Here is a 19,038-nt window from a genome sequence, read left to right as displayed (position 1 = left end):
GTGGCTAAAGCATGAGTAAAGGGAAGAAGAGTAGCTTGAAAGATTGGAGAGAAAGGCAGGGCCCAGATCATATGGGGGTTTGGGTCATATTAAGAGGTTGAGATTTATTTGTAATTCAGTGGGAAGCATTGGAAAGCCTTTAGGCAGCAGGAGAGTCATAAATCTTTTGTTTTTAAATGATTGTTCTGCTTGCTATGTAGAGAATGAGTTTTAGCAAAAAATACCAGTTCTAAGTGAAAAAAAAGTGGCTTAGACTACAGTCATAGCAGTGAAGATAGAAATAAGTATACATTTGGGGTATGTTTTTGGAGGTGAATTATATTAGCAGAGGGGAGAAAAAATGTTGGCTCACAACTTGGTAGATGGTAATGGCACTTGTTGTGATTGAGGTTAGGTTGGTAAAGGTTTGAGGATGGACATTCCCCCCAAATCAAGAGTTCTAATCTGGATATGTTAAAATTGTAATGCCTATTATACTTCCAGGGGAAATGCTAAGTAGTTACATGTGTAAATCTAGAGTTTTAGGGACAGATTAGAACTAGAAAGAGTTTTGAGACATCAAGGTATAAATAGCATCTAAAACATTGGGATTGTATGAGATTACCATGGGAGAGGTTATAGTTGTATTCTCTTAGATCTACTTTCAACTCCAAATTCAGAGCACAGGTGGGAAAAACCAGGAAAAGTATTGGTTAGTAATGGAGGTGGAAAACCAAAAGTGTGTAGTATCACAAAGTTGAAGGAGAAGGTAATAATCAATTATGCTGAATATTTCTGTGGGGTCAAATAAAGGAGGAATAGAAAGGTGATCATTGGCTGGCATCATGAACATCATTAATGACCTTGATAAAAGCAGTTTCAGTTGTGTGTTGGGGAGGAGAGCATGATTTATGTGGATTAAAGAAAAAATTAATTGGGGAACCAGAGACTGTGGCTACAGATTACTCTTTCAAGAATTGTTGTTAAAGGGAGCAGAGAAATAAGTAGATAGCCTGGATATGGATGTAGTTTCAGGAGAGAGGATATTTTAGAACAGTGTTATATCAGAACTTTCTCCAAAGATGGAAATTTTCTATAATCTGTGCAGTCCATTGTGGAAGCCAAAAGCCATTTGTAGCTAGTGTAACAAATTTTTTTTTTTACTAATTTAATTTTTATTCACTTAAATAGCCACGTGTCTAGTGATTTTTGTATTGCACAGCACAGTTCTAGAACATGTGTGATACCAGTGGGAACAGTCCAACTAAGAGGAATAAATTGATGATATAATAGTGAAGGAGATTATTGAAGGAATGAAGTTCTTGAGAAGGTGAGAAAGGATGGAACCCAGAGCACAATAGAAGGATTAATTGTAGATAGGAGCAAGCGTACTATATCCCCTAAGTGAAGGCAGAAAGTGCTGACATGGATGAGGGTTGACTGGTAGATTTGGTGGTAAAGGATAAGAGATTTTCTGTGGGCTTCTATTTTCTTTATGATTTACGGGGCAGTATAATTATGCAGAGAGATTAGAAAGCCAGAGGAAAAAGGAGAAGTTTTTTAGATAGGGAAAGTGAAGTTGTCTATTTAAGATTTGTGGTTATGATTTCAAGGTAGGATCAGTCTGCATAATTATGGAAGAGAGAGGGACAGTTTATTGAATGCCTAGTATAAGCTGGTCCCTATATGGAGTGTTCTATATATGTTCTTTCTCTTTTTCACAGTAAACTAAGGGGTAAGTACCATCTTCCTTTCACTAGATAAAGTTGAGGCACATCCATGGTCACAAGTGACAGTGGCTGAATCAGGATTCTGATCCATATCACTCTGATTCTAAAGGTCATGCTCCTTCTACTATACCACACTGCCAGAGTAGGAACAGCAGCACAGATTTTCATCTGTAACTGAACTTTCCCCACATTTTTTATTTTGGAGAGTTAAAACCAATTTCCACAGGAATTATTCCTTAGTCTATATTTTAGAATAACTGCAAGGATGTACTGGCACTGCTGTTTCTATGTAGGTACAGGAAATCTTTTAGCCAGGTTGTTTTACCAACAGTGAAACTACTCCATGAGGATGCCATTTACAAAAATGTAGAGGAATATCAGGTTCAAATCACTGTTGTCTTCAGAGTCCTAAAAGAGGAAGAGAAAGTCCACTTTGATCTCTTTCCCCAGTAAAAGCAGTTTTTAGAGAGTGCACAGTAGATACTGTCTCAAATTTCCCACCAACTTTCTTGGAGTTTGTAGAAAATAATGCCTGCATTCATCAAATTTTGATAAAAATAAATTATTTTTAATAATAAAAAATATTTTTGATAGATATAAGATCAACCTTTTCTTAATTAACTTCCCAAGTAGATATGTAAAAATCAGAGAGCCTCAGAATTGAAAAGGATCTTATCATTCATTTGGTGCAGTCTTCAATCTGTTGCAAGAATCTGCTGTATGACATCTAGTTGCTCATGCAGCTTCTTGACCATTTCCAGGCATAGGTAGTTAACCCCTTCACAGAGCAGCCTCTTTCTCTTTTTAAACTACTGTAATTGTTACAAAGATCTTTTCATATTGAGCCTTTCTTTCAACTTCTGGGTAATGTTCTTAGTTGAACTCCTCCAGATACACACAGAGATGCTGAACAATACTGGTGATTTGGGCATCTTTGTTTTTTTCTTGATGTTCAAGGGCATTCATTTCATCCTTGCTGTTGTTTGAATGTTCCCCCCAGGGTCATGTTGGAACTTAACCCCTAGTATGGTCATGGAAGGTGGGGCCTTTAAGAGGTGATTGAATAGAGGGGACTGTGCTTTCATGAGTGAATTAATGTTTCAGTGGGTTGTCATGGCCATGGCTCTGATGACTTTGTAAGGAGAGCAAGGGAGGTTAGTTCTCTAGCTCTTGCCATTCTCGCCATGGGACCCTGTAGACAGTTCCTACCCAGAAGAAGTCCCTCACCAGATGTGCCCCCTGTATCTTGGACTTCCTAGCCTCCAAAACTGTAAGAAATAAATTTCATTTCTTTATAAATTACTCAGTTTCAGGTATTCTGTTATAAGCAACAGAAAACAGACTAATATAGTCCTTAAATATTTTCTGTATATTTTTGGTAATAGCCTTAATATTAAGTAAAGAAAGTGTCTTGATCATTTTTTTTCCCTAATCATAAATACAAGGGTTCTTCAAAAAGTTCGTGGAAAGATTCGTATTATTTTTTAATTCTATTTTCCATGGTCTTTTTGAAGTATCCTCATAGTTATTAAGTAATTGTAATGCTTTAATTGAAATGACTGTGTGATTTTTCTCCTTTATTACTAAAGAATAACATTAATAGGATTTCTGATGTTAAGCCATTCTTTTTACCTCTTGGGATAAACCCAACTTAGTCATGATATGTTATTTTTTTAATTGTTTGATTTAGCTCATTTAATTCATAAGAGAAATTAGTTTATGATTTATTATCTTTATCTGCTTTGGGGTCAGCATTATATCTTAGTAATATAAGGTAGCAGCTATTTTCTATTTTCTGGAAAATGGACTGTGCAGAAATCTGGGAGGAAGAACACTCCAGGCAGAGGGAATAGCAAGTACCCTGAGGCAGTAGTGTGCCTGGCTTTTCAAAGAATGGCGAGAAGACTGGGGTAGCTGATAAAGAGGGAGATGAGGTAAATAAGGTAAAAAGGGGGCCACATGGGTCCATTTGAGTCATTGTAAAAACACTGGTTTTCACAGTGTAAGATGGGAAGCCATTGGAGTATTTTTTTTTGGTAGCTGGCCGGTACGGGATCCGAACCCTTGACCTTGGTGTTGTATCACCACCCTCTAAGCAACTGAGCTAACCAGCCAGCTCTATTGAAAGATTTTTAATAGAGGAGTGGCAGCATCTGACCTAAAATAACAGGATCTTATTCAGGATCTTAGTGTTTTGAGGATAGGTGGAAGAGGTGCAAGGCTAGCATTAGAGAGACCAGTTAAGAAGCTATTATAATAATCCAGTCTAGAGAGAATGCTGGTTTTGACTAGGCTGATAGCAGTAGAGGTGGTAAGAAGTGTTTGGATTCTACTTAGTTGTAATGTTGTGTTTATTCATATATTGATACATCCATATAGTATTCATAGTACTCCCTTTTATGGTTTTTAAATCTTTTGTGTTTATAGTTATTCTCTCTTTTCGTTTTATATTTAATTGCATCTTATTTTATTCGATCTTTTACCTTAATCAGAAGTTTGTATTGCCAGTGGTTCTTAGGCTAAGACTGTGGAAAACTTAGGGAGCTGTTGGGAAAACTTAGAGATATCCCCCTCTCTGCATTTTTGGTTGTCATATGCTTTGGGAAAGGGTATACGTTGGCATTTAGTTCCCTGGGGCCCAGGGATGCAAAGTCCTGTAGTTTCTTGGATAGTGTACACAGTGGAGAATTGTCCTGTCCACAGTATGACCCATTAAGAAATACTCCTCCAGCTTATTGATCTTTTCAGAGAAACAGCTTTTGATGTTGTGAATTTATCCTTTTCTAAATCTTTCCTTTATTTCCTTTCTTATTTCTTTAGGCTTACATTGTTGTTCTTTTTCTAGCTTCTTAGCTCATTTGTGTTTACACTAATTCTCTGATTGATGTATTTGAAACCCTAAATTTCCCTGTAGATATTCTCTCAAGTATACCTTACAAATTTTGATATGTGTTCATATCAAAATTATTTCCCCAATCACCTGTCATCTGTCATAATACCTATCACATAATGAATACTCAATAGGTATTTGTTAATGAATTTAAACATCTAACTTTTTTTTTTTTTTTTAACTGGGGGGTAGAATCCATGATCACTGATATGTTGCATGATAAACTAAGTGGGGAGGGGCGCTTATGCTTGATCACGATGTTACTATCTGCCCATTGTATTTCAGGTGCAGCAGTTGCAAGGAGTTTACAGTTTACAAGAACAGCACTTCTGGACTTTATGTTCTGATGTTTATGTTGGGACCTTAAAATTAGTAGTAGCACCCGATGCTGATGCCAGGTGGATTTTAAGCCAAACACATAATATTTTTACTCAGGTATGACTTTTTTAACTAACTTCTTTTAAGTGTCTTACTTTGCTATTTGATGTATTAAATATATATGCTACTAACCTATGAGGTAAGCATGAAACTACTTTTTTTTTGACATAGAGTCAAAGTTGGGATATCCTTATTTTAGATAATACTCTTAAGGACGATAGTTTTTATTTAGTCATTGTTGTACTGATTTGAGTTCCTTCAAGAAAAAGAAGATTCTCCTTTCCTGTACACACTTTATACTCATAAGACATGTTAGATGTTTCCTAAAGCCAAGAATTAAAATAGCTTTTGGAATAAGAATAATACCTTGTTAGCGGCTTTAGCTGAAAGTAGACTATTAACTTTTTGTGTGTGATAGTTACCTTCTATATGATTTAACAGCTTAATATACTATTGAGTTTTTCTTAATGGTATATTTGGAATCATTAGTCGGCTTTAGCTGAAAGTAGACTATTAACTTTTTGTGTGTGATAGTTACCTTCTGTATGATTTAACAGCTTAATATACTATTGAGTTTTTCTTAATGGTATATTTGGAATCATTAGTCAGTTCCTGGTCTGCAACCAAATTCTTCTTTTAACACTTGTGACATCATGAGTTAACATAGATGTGTGACTGATAAAGTAAGGTGATTGTTATGGTATTCTGTATATATTGAGACAATAAGAAGATCACGTCAGTAATATCTAAGAAGAGAGAGAAAACAAATTCTTTTTTTTTTTTTTTTGGTCTAGTTTGGCAAAAAAATCTAGACATTGACACTGTTGCCAAAATTTTCTAACACATAAATCTAATGAAGAAACTGGTTTCATGCTTAAATATCTGTGGTTGAAAACACATTATGTGCCTTCTGGTGTGATGCCATGGGAAGTACACAACATGACCTGTGTGGTTGTCCTGCCAGAAATGTTTAACTTGAATCTAATCATAAGCAAACAACAGAAGCTTGTAGGACCTTTTACAAGACTCTTAGCCTGGATTCTTAGAGTCAGTGTCATGAAAGAAGAAAAAAAAGGTGGAATGTAATTCTAGATTAAAGGAGACCTCACAATTTAATGCAATGTGTGATCCTTGATTGGATGTTGGAATGGAAAAAAATAGCTATAAAGGAAATTATTGGGTAATCAAGGAAATTTGAATATTGACTGTGTAACAGTCATATAATTATATAGATATTAAATTTCTTTGGTGTGATGATGATATTGTGGTTATAGAAAAATGTTTTTATTCTTAGATACATGCTGAAGGATTTAACGGTAAAGTGCAGGATGTTTAATTTTCAGATGTTTTGGTAAAAATAAAAATATTATAGGTTAAATGTATATGTAGAGAGATGAAGCAAATGTGGCAAAATGTTAACAGTTGGTGAATATGGTGATGGGTATGTAGGTATTTATTGTACTATTCCTCTGACTTTCAAATTTTTCAAAATAAAAAGTTGAGGAATAAAAACATTGGAGGCTCTTCATTGCCACTAGGATAAACCCCAAAGTTTCTAGCATGATTCAATTAACTTTTCAAGTCTCCCTCCTTTTCATTGCCATGTACTTTCTACTCCAAACCCACCAGACTGTTTACTTTTCTTTGTGGGACAAAAATCCTACTCTAACTTAAAGGTCCAGCGTGAAGGTCAAGGGTTCAGATCCCCGTACTGGCCAGACACACACACACACACACACACACACACACACACACACACACACACATGTCCAATTCTATTATAACTTTCTTTCTGAAGCCTTAAAGATCTCTCAAAGCAGAATTACTTTATCCTATGAAGTATATATCACATTGTACATATCTGTCTGCATGCGCCTACACAATACTATGATTTTGCATTCCCAATGCTCAAAGGAGTATACATGTATAATGAATTTGTTGGATAAACATATTCTTAAAACTGTATTTGACCAAAATCATACTTAGTATTTACATATACTAAGTATGGAAAAATATTGTTGGGTTCCCATTCGTCTTTTTTAACCACAGTACAAAAAGATCTTAATGAGATAGAATGATTGGATAGATAAGATAGATGTGTCTGTATCTATCTGTATTATCTATCTACCTAATCAAGAGAAAGAGAGAGAGAGAGAGAGAAAGAAAGAGAGAGAGCAATATCACATCTTCAGACATGAGTAACAGAGCATAATATGCAATTTAGTTAAATTCAGGACCTTAGCATAAATTAAACAATCTTCTTTAATAAAGAGGAACGTATGGTTAGGTTCCTTTGAAAATAAATTAATGAAATAATTTTAGGTGTACTTAGTATTTACTCTAATCCTAATCTTTTGTATAATCAATACTTAATTGTACTACAAAACAATATGCTTATACTGCTTTATTACAGAATTTTAGTAACTCTTTAAAGTTGTCTTTCTTAACAGATACTATAATAAGTCTGTATCATTATGAGTTTCATAATGAAGCATGCAAGAACTTCACAGTGTGTCTGAATCATTCTCTTACTTCCTCCATGTTTTAAGGGCAGATGGAGAAAGAGGCAAGCAGTAACCTTTCTTTTTACTGTGGTTTCCAGATCATTTTTCTCTCCTTTACCCTGAATGATCTCCTAGTGATACCTGTCCTTCTACCCTAATAGTGTGAACGTCTGTTGAGCTTTAGGACACCCCATACTCTCTCTCCTAAGGCTTTGGTGCTCGGTCACAATTTTCCCTCTGAAAAGGAATATGATTTCCAGGTTTAGAAATGTATGAGCAGCTGTCTGTGCTTAGGAACTGCTGAATTTGTAACTGAAGTAGGTGGAGGGAAGTTCTTCTGGTAACCTTAGAAATCTTGGCTTTTAACATGGCTGAAGTTGAAAGTTTATTCAGCTGCTTCTTTGGTTTTGGAAACTGCATTTGGGCTTTGAACATTCTAAGCCCAGAAAAATATTTTAAGCCTTTTTATTAGCTAAGGTCAAGTTAACTTTATTTCATTCCTTGCAGAGACCAGAGGCTTGCAGTGATGGTTTAACACATTTTTCCTCAGGGCAAGAAGGGAGTTACCCTACTAATAACTTTCATTCCTACTTTTAATGATTTTGAAGTTGTTTTTCAGCACTGTTTTAGTTTTGACATGCAAAATTGAAATTTTTTAATTAATTTATTTTCCTTTTCTGCTTATACCCTAGTAATGTATGTCCTTATGCTGTGAGTATATGCCAGAGCTTGCAGTAGCATTTTCATTTCATGAAATGAAATTTAAAATTAAAAAATTTTTAATTACATCTTATTCATGGCTTTTATTTATCAAAAATAACAAAACTCAAATTGCTTCGTTTTTGAGAAAAAAAAATCATGCTAACGCTTTCGGTATATTTTCTGTAGAAAGATTTAAAATACTGGTGGCCTTAGTTCCAAAGGACCAAAAAAAAAGGATTTTTTTTCAATAGTAAGTTATACATTTTGGTTTATTACAGTTTTAGGTATCTTTCTTTCTTCTTCTTTTTTTTTTTCCTTCCTTTCTTTCATTCTCTTCTTTTTTTTTTTCCTTCCTTTCTTTCATTCTTTTTGTCGGGGGGGGTGCAGCTGGCCAGCACAGAGATCAAACCCTGGACCCTGGTATTATCAGCACCATGTCTTCTTTTTTTTTCCCTTCCTTTCTTTCATTCTTTTTGTCGGGGGGGTGCAGCTGGCCAGCACAGAGATCAAACCCTGGACCCTGGTATTATCAGCACCATGCCCTATCCAACTGAGCTAACCAGCCAGCCCCATTTTAGGTATCTTTCTTATAGCTGATCTTAAACCAGAATGATTTTTTCCCCCATTTATTTGTTTATTATTTTATTTTATTTTTTTTAAAGAATATGCACATATATTTGTTCAAATAACAAATATAAACTGAACAGCAGTTGAATAACAAAATACCATGTAGAAAGTAGGGCTTCAGATTTTTACAAAAACTGGAGATGTAAAACATTAAAATTTACTTATTTCATTTTATAATCTCTACAGTTATTTAAGATGGCTATCTAAAGTTTTCCAAAAGCATGCAAATATCAAATTAATTTCAACAGAGGAAAATGAATAAACTTTTCAAAGGCAAATTAATTTCTAGGCAAATCAACAAGTCCATTTAGTAAAAAGAAATCAAGAGCAAATTAAATATCAAAGTTTAGCAACATAAATTGCATAAAAAAGTCAATAAAAGAGAATGTAAACATGACACTTCAAAAAGTTCATGGAAAAGTAGAATTGAAAGATAATGGAAATCTTTCCATGAACTTTTTTTTGTGTTTAAATTTAAATTTTTCCTTTTTTTTTTTAAAGGCTAAGATCGTAGAAAATGTGTTCTGTCTGCACTAACAGAAGGAAATTTAGAAAACTCACAAATGTGTGGAAATTAAACAACACTCTCCTAAATAAATAATGGTTAAAAGAAAAATTACAGGGAAATTAGAGACTACTTTGAAATAAACATCATAGTGCAACATGTAAAAATTTATAGGATGCAGGGCTCATGCATTGCTTAGAGGAAAAATCTATATTTGTAAATACCTATATTAAAAAACAAGAAAAACCTCAAATCAATACTGTAAACTTCTACCTTAAGAAAATAGAAAGAGTACAGCTTACTAAAGCAAAAGCAAATATAAGTACAAAATAACAGTGATAACAACAGAAATATATGAAATAGGGAATTAAAAAACAATAGAGAAAATCAACAAAACCAAAAGTTGATTCTTTAAAAAGATCAACAAAATTTGCAAAACTGGTCAAGAAAAAAGAGAAGAAAAATTACTAAGATCAGAAATAAAGTAGGGGCATTATTACATTATCACTGTGGCTTTTTGTGGTGGTAAGATTTAGTTTCTTTCTCTGCAGTGTTTGCATTTTTGTTCTATTAGTGGGTTTTGTTCTTTCTTGTGCATTTGTGGTAGTGATTATCGTTTTTCAGATTTCAGACGCAGGATTTCCTTGAGGATTTTTTGTAGGGATGGTTGTGTGGTGGTGAACTCCTGCAGCTTTTGTTTGTCTGGAAAATACACTATTTTCCCCTCATTTCTGAAGGATAGTCTTGCTGGGTACTGTATTCTTGGCTGGCAGTTCTTTTCTTTTAGTATTTTGAATATATCATTCCATTTTTTTCTGGCCTGTAGAGTTTCTGTTGAGAAGTCTGCTGTTAGTCTGGTAGGGGCTCCTTTATAGGTGACTTGATGCTTTTCTCTTCCTTCGTTTAAGATTCTCTCTTAGTCTTTGAACTTTGCCAGTTAGTTTGACTATAATGCGTCTTTGAGAGGATCTTTTTGGGTTGAATCTGTTTGGGGATTTGTTAGCCTCCTGTATCTGAAGGTTTGTGTCTCTCCCTATACATGGGAAGTTTTCTGTTATTATTTCATTGAATAGATTTCCATGCCTTTCCTTTTTCCTCCCCTTCTGGAATAGCCATGATTTGAATGTTTGTGTGCTTAAAGTTGTCTGCTAGCTCTCTTAGGTTTTCTTAAGTTTTTAAAATTCTTTTTTCCTTTTTTTGTCTGCCTGGGTTATTTCTAAAAGACTGTCTTCAAGATCAGAAATTCTTCTGCTTATTCTAGCCTGCTGCTTAAGCTGTCAGTTGTGTTTTTTATTTTGTTTAGTGACTTTTTCAATTCCGTGAGTTCTGCTACATTCTTTTTTAAGGTATTAATCTCTTTGTAAATTTGCTCCTTCATGTCCTGGATTTTTTTTTTTTTTTTTCTTGTTTCATTATGTTGTCTACCTGAGTCTTCTCATATCTCTGTGATGAGTTTCCTTAAGTTTGTTGCTTGGAATTCCTTCTCAGTCATTTCAAAGTTTCCTGCTCTATAGAGTCTGGTATTTGAGAATTACTGTATTCTTTTGGTGGTGTCATATTTTCTTGAATATTGTATTTCTTGTATCTCTTCATTGATATCTGGTCATCTGGTAGAGCAGTTGCTTCTTCTATTACTCTGGAGTGGGCCTTGAGGAAAGAGACATCCTCTTCTTTTTCTGGTCTCTGCTGGTGAACTCTCCTTGTATCAGTGCACCTGAGTGTCCATCAGGATGCCTGCATGGTGACTGTGACTGCTGCTGTGGCATCAAGCTGCTTTTTCAGCAGCTGTGGCTGTGGCAGTAGTTGTGGTGGGCCATCCACGCAGAAGTGATGTTTTTGATGTGTTTTCTTGCCTGCTTTTGGGCAGGGAGTATTGTCCTCAGCTCCTTGCCTAGGAGTGTTGTGCTGTCTTGCCTGCGTCCGGGTAGAAGGGGCTGCAGCCCATGGCTCCTTGCCTAGGATCCCAGGCATGTTCTCTTGCCTGTTTCTAGGCAGAGCTTAAATCAGAATTTAAGTAATATTTTTTTGTTAAAATATTGTTCTTGTTAAAACTTACATGGATAGGATAACTTTAAACTGAAAACACCAGTATCAAAAGTTTGAGAATTATAACTTTGTATTTTGTTTCTAAAACTATAGCTTTATATTAGGCATTATCCTTTTTAATCTCATTTTTCAGAGTTATCAATTAATCTTCAACTGCTAAAGAAGTTGGCTTACAGTGTATGAATATAGAGTAATACAAGTGAATTGGTAGAAGACACTTCAGTAGTTAAATTCCTTTGGGATTACTGATTAAGTGATAATACAGTTTTAAATTACAGTGTTTTCTGTTGGCATAGAACTCCTCTCCCTCTTTTCCTCCTCACACTAATTTTTAAAAAATGAGTTATTTGGGGGGAATTGATTAAATGGAAAGTTTATCTTTTGTATTTAATATACAAACAGGAAGAGAAAGTGGGATACTGGATTAGGAAGACAATTTAACATTTTATTTTAGTTTATTTTTTAGTTCCACTGAGACTTGATGTTTTTGTTGTAAACTGGCAAATATCATCTGTTAATTATTTTTTAATAGCACACTTCACAATTATATAGACAATTTAACATTTTATTTTAGTTTATTTTTTAGTTCCACTGAGACTTGATGTTTTTGTTTTAAACTGGCAAATATCATCTGTTAATTATTTTTTAATAGCACACTTCAAAATTATAACTGTGATCCCAAAATTTTTAATACTTTTTTTTTGTTAGAAATAATGTTGTTTGAAGAAAGCACACCAAAGAAAAATCTAGAATATGTTTGAAGAATAATATAGAATACGTTTGAAGAATAATATAGAATATGCTTGGGGTACATTACCCTCTTCAGTTTCACAGAGCACCGAAGACAGTCAAACCTAATATTTACTCCCAGAGAGCACTTCCACCTTCATCTTTTCCATCTTTCTCCATTATGCCTGTTAAGTCCTAAGCTTCTAGCTTCCTGCTTCACCTCTTTGTACGGTGTTCTCTGGCCTCAAAATAGAAGTTAACATTGATACCCAGGAAGGAACCAAAAAGCCTCCTAAGCTCAAATGGGAGTTCCCCAAGTTTCGGAAACCCTCCACCTCAGTCTCTCTTCTGGGTTGATAATTCCTTCCTATCACTGATGTCATTCACCTTTGTTATGTCTGCTTGAGGGTGAGGGTAGGGAGTGGGAAAATGTATCTACCTTTTCTAGGTAGATTGCTATTTATTTTTCCAACCTTTCCTCTTTTTTTTGTTTTTTTCCTTCCTGTAGGAGTCTTTAATGTAAATATTGATTTTGCTTGCTCACTCTACAGTTTTTCCTTATTCATCTTTCCATTATCTTTCTTCCTCTTATGTATTTGAAGTCCACCAGAACCCAGTGGACTTAACAGCCACTGTTAATTGAACTTAACAGTTAGCTGAGTTCCTTAGGAGGCTGGAGTGAACAGCCACAAGACATGAGGCCAACAAATCCCTAGGTTTGTTGATTTTAATTAATGCACATGGTTTAAGTGTTCATTGGTTGGTTGATAGTGGTGGGAATAATAATAGCAGCAGCCAGCATTTATTGAGAGCCCACCATGTGCCATGTGCCAAGCATTGTAGTAAGTAACATATTAATCAATAACTCACAAGACATTTTACAGGAAAAAAAAAAAAACCCAAACCATTGTTCTCTCTCTTTTTTTTTTTTCCTTTTTGTCTTTTTTCGTGACCGGCAACGGATCGCAACCCTCAGTGTTGTGCCCGTACCAGACCGGGACCGGCTACGGGATCGCAGCCCTCGGTGTTGCTCCCGCACCTCGCTCAGCCAGTGAGTGGCCGGTCTGTATGTGGGATCCGAACCCTCGGCGGGAGCGCCGCCACGCTCCCAAGTGGCGCACTGTAGCAGTGCGCCACCAGGCCGGCCCCAAAACCATTGTTCTTTACTTGTGATTTAGTCACGTTCACTCACTGTTTTATTAGCTCTGACATGACTTAGGTTTCACATAGAAGGGTAAGACAGTTTTTCAAGACTTAATTTTAAAGGGATAAAGATTAATATTATATGTTCAGTCAAAAACTTAAAGAAGAAAATTTCTGTAGTTTTTGATTGGTACAGAATGCAAGCAAACCAATAATTTTCTATAGTCATATTCCTATTTATTTTTCTAAAGTTTTTACTTCTGATTTATTCTCCTTTTCATAACAATGAATAATTTGTTGAAAATATTCTAAGCCTATGGCACCAGGTTAACACTTATTTTCTTAGGATCATATAAGTGTTCAAAATAACTAGCTGTCTTTCCCACTTGTATATTATTCTGAGGATATACAATGAGTATTTTATGGTTTTCGTATTTTAAGGACAACCTCTCAGCCAGCCTCTAACTGCTGGTATTATTCTAATGGTAGAATATTTGATGGAACTGATCATTGTTTTTGTTTGCTGGAATATCTGTTATGTCTTTGTGGTGTGAATAAACTATAGTCATAGATAGCCTAGTTTGCACTTAGGGAATAGGTGACTTAACACAGGACTCTTTGGAAATTCGACTTTCTCTCTACTTTGAAGGAAATTGAAAGAGGAAAGTGAGAAGGTGGAAAACTTGAGGCTGTCTCCATGAGGACAGATGGATAAAGCAGAATGACTTTTTTTGCTTTTAGACGGAGCTTTTGTAGAAAGCCACAGCCCCTCAGGGGAAAGATATCAGCTTGAGTAATTAACTCATGGTTATGCAAAGATAATTTACCTAGCCTCTTTGTTTTTCCTTTCTTTTTCATTGCCTTGGGCTACTTCATTTCTTATTACCATCTTCTCTGTGTTAAGGCTAGGGGTAAGGAAAATGGCAGAAACAATAAAAGGAGCCCAACTTATTTTGTCCATTTTACTTTCATTAGCAATTTTGTTAAAAGAAAAATTAAGACAACTTATTTGGGTAATAGTTTTTTTCTCTTAACATTAAATATACAAGAATTTTACAAGAGTTTCAAAGTGTACTTATTTCAAGGGCCATCTGGGTTGAGTAAATCATATCATATAATTGTAATCAATCATAGTGATTTGTTTATAATAGCCTTTTATAACATTTGAAATCCTGTACTATATATTCATGATCTTTGTAACAGTGCCTGGTATGTAGCAAGATTTATTAAATATTTGTCAAATGCTAGATGAATATATAACAATTGTTATAAGTAGGGTTGGTATTTATCAACTGTTTTAAAATAAGACAAACTGAGATTTGGTTTTAATTTTTAGCTCAAGATCATGCACATACTGTCATGTGTTTTTTTCTGTCACAAGCCTCTTAACTAAGGAGAGGATGCTATTAAATGTATTTTCTGTATATTTGAGTAACTAGAGAGCTTTAACTTACTTATTTAAAAAGGATGGCCATTTTTTTTTAATGAGGCGAAAAAGATAAAATATGTTTTCAGTGCTGCAGTACTGGCAAGCTTTGAGGGTCTATCCAGCTTTTTATTCCATTAGAGTAGTTCCTGACTCCTCTCAAGCATTCCATAGCCTTCTTACCTGAATGCTAGAGAAAAAAAAAGCCATGCTAGAAAGCAGTGCTTTGAGGAGCCCCTAAATTACTGCGTAGTTCCTGACTCCTCTCAAGCATTCCATAGCCTTCTTACCTGAATGCTAGAGAAAAAAAAGCCATGCTAGAAAGCAGTGCTTTGAGGAGCCCCTAAATTACTGTAAGAAGATAGTGTTAATAGATTTTTATCCCCTGCTCTGGTTTTTTCCTTTCTATTAAATATTCTAGTTTACCTTTCATTCTGTGGTACCAAAAAGAAAGGGCTTATTGTGACTGATAAGTTTGCTTTAATAAAAAAATCATTTGTGGTTCAAAGAAGGAAATTAGAATTTCAGTTCATTCAACAAATATTTTTTGATCACTTACCGTGTGCTGGGTTCTACTTCAGGTTCTGGGAGTCAGCAGAGAAAAAAAGAAGACAAAATCCTTTATCTTGGAGAGATTATGTTATAGTGTGAAATAAGTAGTGAACACAGTGAATCAATAAGTTTTATGATATGTCACAATCTGATAAGTGCTATGGGTAGAGAGAGCAGGGTAAGTAAGTTGGGAGTGCTAAGGCATTTCCTGGCTCTTGTACCAAGCTTTGTTTTTTCTCTAGAGCATATATGTGTTCATCTGACATAGTGTATTTACTTGTGTACTTGTTGGCCATCTCCTGTTCTACATAGTCCTCCATAGAATAGACTCTATGAGGGGAAGGGTAAATATTACTTGGACAGGGCATGTAATGAGTAGCATGGCTTTCTTTTTCTTTTTTTTTTTTGTAGTGGTAAGTAGAGAATCTTTTTTGCAACTTATGAATATATTTGTTCTGAAATAATTTTCCGGTGCTTTATGATAAAAGATGAAGAATAGTTTTCCAGAGACAGGAGAGAAAAATAATTCTTTTTTCAAAAAAGGAGAATTTTTTTCCCCACTACTTTTCTGAAATGTGTAGTCCGTTTTTGGCTTGTTTGATTTTTCTAATTTTTTTTGTTGTTTAACTTTTCAGGCCGGAGTGAGACAGCTTTATGTACAGATTGACTTTGCGGCCATGTAGTGAATGAAAAGAAATTATCGTTTTTTTTGGACCGAATTTTTCTGGTACTGTACAATCCAAAACATTGTACCCAGCTTTTCAAAATAGAGAAATCATCACTACAGCTGCCCAGCACCAAGTAGACCAGGTAGAATCAGCTGTTTGTGCTCTGCAGGGAGTTTACAGATAAGGGATAAGAGTTAAGAGGGTACATCTCCTGGACCTTTGGTCTTCTTTTGTGCTCTTCCTTCAAAACCATTTTGATTTCTGAAGTTTCTCCATTTGTTCCAGCATGTTGGTTTGTCCTTTTCTCTTTATGCCTTTCTTTTGGTTTTGTTTTTTTTCATGCTGAATGCCCTCACCCCTAGTCCCTCATCCCAGCCAGTGAAAAATTCAGATTGTGGGCCTCCAGTCATCTGGAATGTCTTCACTGAAGCTGCTGGAAACCACTGCTTTCATTCCCACAAAACCAGTGTTATTTAAAAAGGAAAAAAAAGAAATGGAAATCTGTTATATATGTAATGTCACAATTGTTGACGTTCTTCAGTGTAATCATATGTTTGTAAAATTGTTTGTACCTTACAAACTTATGAACCAAACCATATTGGGTTTTCAAAGTGCCTTTGTATCAGAAAAATGTATTTGCCAGCATCAAAGCCCATGTATTTGTTTTTTGTTAAATGGTTATTCTGTAATCTGTGCAAAATAAGATTCTTGCTAGTATGTATACAGATTCTTTTTGGGTGTACTTCCAGCATAGGTTTCGATATATCAGAATTTTGCTTTTATCTCATCAAAAATAAAATGTGTTATTTTGCTTTTTAAAAGAAGTTTATTTAGCACATTAAATTACTTTGTGGACTGTGTTTTCAAAACTTTGGAAATGCATCTGTTATAAGGAAAATTGTTTTGACTTAAAACATCTGCCAAATTCCAAATTTCTATAAAAGCTACTGTGTCCGTGATAAGCTTTCCTATATAAACTTCCCTATATCTTTCCTTCCCATTTTTATTGATTTTAGTAATGGAAGGAAAAGGCGTTGTAGACTGAGGCAAAAATGGTTGTGACTGTTATTGTACTTTTTAATTCATCAAATGCCAACTGACCCAATTTGTTTTTCCTGTTTAAGCTTTGCACATATACAGTTACTTTCAGGAATCCTAAAGCAGCATTTTCTTGAGTTTGAACTATTGAAGGTCTGGAGCAAATGTGGTGATGTAGAACTCTTCCTAACATAGGTATCTGAGAAGTAAATAATAAGTTGATTTTCTAGGTTCTTGTGTATTTGAAAAATAAAACGGCAATTTGAGAGAGTGCTTGACACTCTACTTTTATTCTCTGTTTTATGAAGAGATAAACAGTTTTCCATCATACTTCATCTTATCATAATATGTAATTCCTTTTAACTTTAAAAAACTTGAAATTGTTGGGGGAAAAAAACCCTGCAGGATGGAAATGATTTGCTAAGAATGTAGATCAGGGCTGGCCAGTTAGCTCAGTTGTTTAGAACGTGGTGCTGATAACACCAAGATCCAGGATTCAATCCCTGTACCGGCCAAGCAACCCCCCCAAGTTTTTTTTTAAAAAATGTATATCAATAATAAGCACTTTTTCAGTGAGGTGGGAGAAATCACTGTTGTCTAAGTTTTAAAATATCTTTTCCCCTATTTCTGATACAATTTATGAACTACCTTGTATTAGGAAAACTAGATCACTTTCTTCATGCTTTTTTAAACTGCTGCAGATTGTTATGAACTGTCAATAGTATCCTTTTTTGCAGATAATGTAGTATTTTCAAAACATGTTTGCTTACTGCCAGCCAGTTCTAAAGCTAAGAATTCCTGCAAAAGAATGTGTCTAACTGAAACAATTGCTGAGGTCATTTAGGAGGGAAAATACAAAAGGAAATGCCCTGACAATAGTACTGCTTTTTCATTACAAGTGAGTAGTTATTTTGAAATCTGCAACCAATACCACCAGGTCTGATAGAAGTCTGGGATATTCTGTGGGTTTTGGCATATTATAGAAAATGACAGATCTAGATGAAGGTGGAGATTTTGGATGTGTGCCTTTAAAAACTAAACTGTACTGATATTTCACATATGGAGATAATTGCACTGGTCTGTAAAATTTACCAGTGCATTTTGAAGATCCAGTTCTTCCTTTCACTGTGCCCTCCATTCCAAGTGAAGTTTTTGTCAAAGTATGTGTCACTTTATTTAACTGTACTCTCAATATACAAATGCATGAGTATGTATTTTTTACTTTGAAAAGGCCTAGATTATATAGTGTTGAACTGATGTGATACTCTTAATTTTGCACTTGTTACAAGAGATTGCCAGCTCATATCAGTTAGCAGGTTGGCATTATCATTTATGCTTTAATTAAATGTCAATATACCTGTGTGTGCAGCAGTAAAAAATTAGTGAGAAAAAGCAAATTTTTCCTCATTCTTTGGAAATATTTTGTCTCATCAGTGTTCTTTATACAGATGTATTACTAAAGTAGATAATGTCACTGAGAAATACTACCTGATTATTGTTATAAGATAAATTTAGAATGTCTCTAATACTAGGCTAACTCTTGCAAAAAAAAAAAAACAATCTAAATGTGAGTGAATATTTTAAAAATCAAAATATCCTCTGGAGAACAAATTTTTATTGCTCAGGGAAAGTGTAGGAAAACTTTCCCCAGAGATATACCTATACTAGTTTTGTTTTTTTAAATGTAGATGATGTTACCCAAGATGAAGGGCTTAACATATGCGCAACTTCTTCGTTTTGCTAAGTCCCCATTATCTTTGTGAAGGACAGTATCGTTTACCTATAGGTCAGTGTTCTTCATGCTGTCATCCCTACCAGTCTTCTGCAGTGGAGGCACAAGGAAGTGATAACAGATGTCATTGGCATTGTGATTTCCCTTACTGCTGTACGGCCAAGGTGTATCAGGAATATTTCAGCATTCTTCAAAGTCTACACACACACACACACACACACACACACATAACCAAAATAGTGTGACTTAATCATTAACTCAAAATGCAGTTATCAGTTCTATAATATTTTTACGTACTATGGAATAATCAGTTTTTACAGAGATTATTAATATGGTAGCACCCTGTTACATAATGCTAGGATTCGAGAACAACAATATTACATTGTTTA

General features: G+C 34.8%; 1 protein-coding gene across 1 annotated transcript in view; it reads left to right on the top strand.

Moving 5' to 3' along the window:
* Positions 1–17,187, top strand: part of SLC30A7 (solute carrier family 30 (zinc transporter), member 7) — a 63,748-nt gene extending 46,561 nt beyond the window's left edge. The window contains exons 8-9 of the mRNA XM_008583601.1: positions 4,885–5,034; positions 15,847–17,187. Of these exons, the coding sequence (XP_008581823.1) occupies positions 4,885–5,034; positions 15,847–15,894 (198 nt within the window). The 3' untranslated portion in view covers positions 15,895–17,187. The remainder of the gene's footprint in view (positions 1–4,884; positions 5,035–15,846) is intronic.
* Positions 17,188–19,038: the final 1,851 nt, after the last annotated feature.

The sequence above is a fragment of the Galeopterus variegatus genome, unplaced genomic scaffold, assembly GCF_000696425.1.
Source record: "Galeopterus variegatus unplaced genomic scaffold, G_variegatus-3.0.2 Scaffold2973, whole genome shotgun sequence".
NCBI classification, from domain to species: domain Eukaryota; kingdom Metazoa; phylum Chordata; class Mammalia; order Dermoptera; family Cynocephalidae; genus Galeopterus; species Galeopterus variegatus.
The sequence above is the reverse complement of the archived record's forward strand: the minus strand, read 5'-3'. Positions and strand labels throughout refer to the sequence as shown.